The sequence below is a fragment of the Eurypyga helias genome, unplaced genomic scaffold (genome assembly GCF_000690775.1).
Source record: "Eurypyga helias isolate BGI_N326 unplaced genomic scaffold, ASM69077v1 scaffold19171, whole genome shotgun sequence".
In the NCBI taxonomy this organism is placed as follows: Eukaryota; Metazoa; Chordata; class Aves; order Eurypygiformes; family Eurypygidae; genus Eurypyga; species Eurypyga helias.
In genome coordinates this window covers 1-5,318 of record NW_010229171.1, presented here as the reverse complement: position 1 = coordinate 5,318, position 5,318 = coordinate 1, and the positions used below count along the sequence as shown (strand labels likewise).

The following is a 5,318-nucleotide window of genomic DNA, read 5'->3' as shown; positions in this document are numbered from 1 at the left end:
CTGCTGCCCACTGGATTTTGAACTCCCTGCACTGTAAATTTCAAAAGCATTTATCCAAGAGATAATTATACACAATCATATGTATTTGTGAAAAGTAGCATGTAGAATCACAGAATGATTTGGGTTGGAAGGGACCTTAAAGACCATCTAGTTCCAACCCCCCTGCCATGGGCAGGGACACCCTCCACTGAACCAGGTTGCTCAAAGCCTCGTCCAGCCTGGCCTTGAAGACAGCCAGGGATGTAGTTGTCTGCCTTCTGAGAAATACTGCATTTCAAAGACACTTTACATACCTACTTGTTTTTTTTAAATGGAAAATGTTTCCAACTTACACGAGTGCCTCAGTTTTTTCTCTGTTTGATCTTTGAAATTTGTACCCACATAGGGGTGCCCGTGAAGTTTAGAAGCAGGATCTTGCTAGATCTGACGGTGTTTTGTTATTTCACTTTGTTCAAGTTAGACACAAACTTGATTTTTTTTTTTTTTAAGCATAATTTAGGATTATTTCTTACAGTGACAGGCAGGACATGTAAAAAGCTTTCATTAACATTTTTACTGAGAACTATTGCTTTTCTGTGTTACAGCAAAACCCAAGGGTCTGCAGTGTCATTTAAAATCTCTGAATTATGGGGTAAATTATTTAATTTGGATGTCATCTTCCACTATTCTATGTATTTCTCTTTCTCCCCTGTATAGATCCAGGACTTTAAACTGGACTGTTGGTAGTTAAATCCATGTAACTTTCATCATTACTGCAACTATTAAGTGGTATCTTTCAAAGATACATTTTGATACTTACTAATTTAATTCTACCAGTATTTTTTTTTATCTGAAGAAAATAGTTGAACTTGTTTTCTGATGCTTTGCTTTTTTCAGACTGATTAGTTTGGCTTTTCATATTATTCACTCATAAAGTGTTGCAGATAGTGCTTGTATTTTATTTTTTTTAAATACCAGTAAGGTATTTCCTCAGGAGAGAGCTCTGCCTACAGCTACTCTTTTGGGATCACAACCTCCCAAATTTAGATGCAAGTGATGCTCCATATTGCAGTGATAAGCATGGGACAGACAAGTCCTTTGATTATCCTGAAAATAGCTTCGTCATGCTAAGAGTTAAGTAATGTATTTTCTTTTTCTAGCTGGAAATCTTGTGTTCAGTCAATATTCTACAGTTCATATTCATTGCACTCAGACTAGATGAGATCATCAGATGGCCGTGGCTTGTATGTAACAAGTGTTTTCTTCTTATCCTTGTTTAAATGCTGAATTTTGTAAAGATATTTAGTATAGGGAACAGTTAATGTATGACCACAGTCCATGATCCCATTTTTGCTTTCCTAAGGTCTAGCAGTTCATTCAGTGGTCACGGGAAACAGGCTGTTCTTTGGGCATTTCAGCCTCTGGGGAGGAGGGATGTGCCGTTGACTGCAATTAATCTGATCAGTTGTTGAAACAGAATCCTAATGGAAAGTTTCCAGTGGGAATGCTAAGCTAGCTATGAAAATGATTAGTGAGTTAGGGAATGTGTCGGTAAATATGGTGTGGTAAATAACTAGTTCTGTTTGTTGTGTTACTGTGCATGTAAATCTACTTACTGTGCAAGTGGTCACTGTCGAAGCTACTGAGATCTCCTGTCCCAAGTGCCTTCAGAAAACCCAAGTGCAGTTTCTGTGTCCGGGTTTTTGTAAACTACCACAGAACTGATAATCTGGCATGACCATGACTGTCCTTTCTGGTTTCCAAAAACCTAGGAAAAGGATCCAGTTTAGAAACTGTTTCAAGTAAGGTGTCCAGTGTAGAAAATACTTGCTAAAATCAGTTCCGAGAACTGTTTCAGCCCATGTAAAATCACTGAAGACTGATTAAAGTTTAACTACACTGATTTAATTTTAAATTGTTTCATCTTGATGGAGATTACAGAGCTAACTGAGGAACCCCAAAGAGCTGCTAGGGCTCATGACCCTAATCTTAACATGATTTGTGAGGCTTTCCTGTTAGAGATTGTGTCTTTAAAGAGCATTAGACTTCAATTTATTTTCCTTGTTTAGACTTAATGTGTAGACTTCCTTTATTTAAAAAACCCACATGTGAAACCAATCACTGTGAGGGGTGGAGAAAAACAGTTAATTCTCTTTCTTTCAGGTGGTTTGTGTTCCACTGTGGATCTTGATGTCCTTTCTGTGTCTAGTAGTGCTGTATTACATTGTGTGGTCTGTTCTGTTCCTGCGCTCTATGGATGTGATTGCTGAGCAAAGGAGGACACACATAACCATGGCTGTCAGCTGGATGACAATTGTGGTTCCACTGCTCACATTTGAGGTAGGGAGAAGTGTTAACAAGTTTTATGTATCTTGTTCTTTTTTTCAGTGGGTGATGAATGTTGCTCTGTCTCCTTTTGAACTTAATAAAAGCAGAATAATAGCAAATATGAATGAAAAACAAGAATTGCACGTTTCCTTAGAATTGAGTAAAATGTGCATCACTTTGGAACTGTAACTACATGTTTCTGTGGAGGCCATTTTCCTTCACACATGTGTGAAGTTAAAGATCTGAGATCATATGTTTTTAGGAAGCTGGAAAGTGAGTATTGCAATTAAACTGACATTGTATAACTATTTTTTGGTTTGTCATTTAGATCTTACTAGTACACAGACTGGATGGGCATAATTCTTTTTCTTTTATACCCATATTTGTTCCTCTCTGGCTTTCGCTGATAACTTTAATGGCAACAACATTTGGACAAAAAGGAGGAAATCACTGTAAGTATTTAAAAATTACAGAAACAAATTGAAACTCAAGGCTTAAATGTATTTTATGAATATTTGTATTTTGAAAAAAGGGTGTTTTTTTATATTCTCTCATAAAAGAATTCAGACATGTCTGTTATTAAAATCACCTGAAAATATTAGTAAGTTTTCAGTGTTTATAGTGTCTCGTGCTTTTTTTCTTACAGGAATAAGGGCATAAATTCTGCTCGGACTAAACTTGAAATCACAATGGGATTTTAATTGTAACTTAGCCTTTTATCCTTACTTATTTCCATAGGTTTCATCCTCACAGGACATGGCTAGATCTTTCTACTTTGGGTTCTGAAAATAGTGTAGCACCTACCATTTTTAATTGTCCCAGTAGCCTGAACTAGTGTTATCTTTCTTCTTTGACCAAATAGTGCTGTGTACTGGTTACTTGTAACTTCAGTTGCCCCAGCAGCCAGTGTAGATTTACTAGGCTTTTACACCCACCACAACTAGCACTGCTGAGTGTTCACACTTGCAGCCATCCAGTGTTACTGAAGCAGTGCAGAGTAGCTCTTCTCATCCACATCGCAGTTCGTGTTACTTGTTGACAAGGCAATAAAATGTTAGGCTTTCAGAGTTGGAAAGAACCACCTGTGATGTTTGCTATATAAACTCATTTCAGTTATGGGCCAGTGGTAAATTATATTGGGAATTTCTTCCTTCAGTCATAACTAAGCTGTATACATTTAGTTTACTTTTGTCTTGTTACTGCATGGAAAATTGTTACTGGTGATTTATTTTAAATGCATGCCTTCAGTACTTTATGGCCAAATTAGTCTTTTGGAAAGCCGTATGTCGATGTTATCTCCTGTAGGGTTAATAAATAGGGATGTAAATTTTTAAGACTATTTACCTGAAGTGAGCCTCACAAGACTTGCATGAAAATCCACCTTTGAAGTGCTGTTACATGATAGATGAAAGTAACACACTGAGAAGCACTAACAAATTTTACATTGTTTATATGCAAACAATCAAGAGAACTTAAATTTGCGTAGTCTTCTCAATTAAATTTTCATTCTGTTCCGCAATAATGTGAAATGATTTTTTTTTTTAGGGTGGTTTGGAATTCGCAAGGACTTTTGTCAGTTCCTGCTTGAAATCTTCCCATTCTTACGAGAATATGGAAATATTTCTTATGATCTTCATCATGAAGATAATGAAGAAACAGAAGAAACACCACTGCCTGAACCGCCAAAAATTGCACCAATGTTTCGAAAAAAGACTGGAGTGGTTATTACACAGAGTCCTGGAAAATACGTGATTCCACCTCCCAAGTTAAACATTGATATGCCAGATTAAGGTGACATAGTATATTAAACTGGAACTGGGAATCAGCAGACAAATGTACTTCATCTCATGCCTTGTCCCACTTACTTTAAGTATTGCTGAATCAGTGGCTTGGATTACACAAATCAGATACTGAAGATAATCTGAAAGCTTTTTCCAGAGATATGTGGTGGTCTAAGCTGTGAACCTTCCTGATGGGATGGTTGCACCCTTGCCTGTATAGTATTTATATGAACATTTTAGCAGTGTAATATATTGTTTAAAAGTCTTGTTGTGTACAGTTTAAGTATTATCTAAAAGTATTTTTTTAAAAACCCTGTATGAAATGCCTATGCTACTCCAGGTGTCTTTTAGGTCCTAAATATGCACTTGATATCCATGTGTACGTTTTAATAGTTTTTTTGGGATGTCTTTGTATAGTACCTCTTCTTTTCCTGTTTAGCCACAATCATCGTCTTAACCACAGAGGCACAAGAGTGTTGCATTTCTCAGGTAAGACTGGAAAGGGGTTTTTTTGTTTGGAAATAGAATGCATAGCAACTTACATGATGGTTTTGAATTAGCTATGTAAATTTTCATAGAAGTATTTCAACTTTTGCACTGGCTTGGGAGTTGAGTTGCTTTTGTTGCCTTTCCAGTTTTACATTTTCATTCTTGAGCAGCATGTACACCTTTCCCATTAGACTTGCTGTTAATAAGCTGCTCCCTCTTGCACTGTGCATGCAGTCTGTGCCAGAAATGTTAGCTGTAGGTTTTACAGCTGTCAGCTGGTATGAATATTGTAGCTTGCTCTTCATTACCAACTTTCTGTTGGTGTAAATGTTTAAACTTTTCAAGACAGGTACTTGGTGATGTTGGTATAGCATTTTCTTGTTTGAAGAAAGACCTTTGACAGATTGTCTTGAACTTTCAGGTGCTTTGAAGAAATATAGTCTTTGAAACCTATACTCCAGGAGGTTATAACAACATGTTGAGTATTCCCACATCCTTGCACCTGCTATCTGTGTTTAGGTACGGTTTTAGGTAGCTTAAACATCGTGTTTCCAGTGAGATAAGAACAGAGACTGTATGGGCCTTTCTGCATGTGTGAAAGGTGCACAGCTGAAAAACATCAGCTACAGCACTTCCATTCCCAACACTGCAGACCTCCCTCTTCCTGGGGGCCTGCATCCCAACACAACATTGTCCCATTACTACACCTAACATTTATGACACCAAGCTGTGTGTTGCAGT

At 37.2% G+C, this 5,318-nt stretch overlaps 1 protein-coding gene across 1 annotated transcript in view; it reads left to right on the top strand.

Annotated features, from left to right (window-relative positions):
• The window catches only part of TMEM185A (transmembrane protein 185A), a 7,427-nt gene extending 3,292 nt beyond the window's left edge, over positions 1-4,135 (top strand). Inside the window, exons 3-6 of the mRNA XM_010160311.1 lie at positions 1,140-1,223; positions 2,143-2,319; positions 2,636-2,759; positions 3,853-4,135. Of these exons, the coding sequence (XP_010158613.1) occupies positions 1,140-1,223; positions 2,143-2,319; positions 2,636-2,759; positions 3,853-4,097 (630 nt within the window). The 3' untranslated portion in view covers positions 4,098-4,135. The remainder of the gene's footprint in view (positions 1-1,139; positions 1,224-2,142; positions 2,320-2,635; positions 2,760-3,852) is intronic.
• Positions 4,136-5,318: the final 1,183 nt, after the last annotated feature.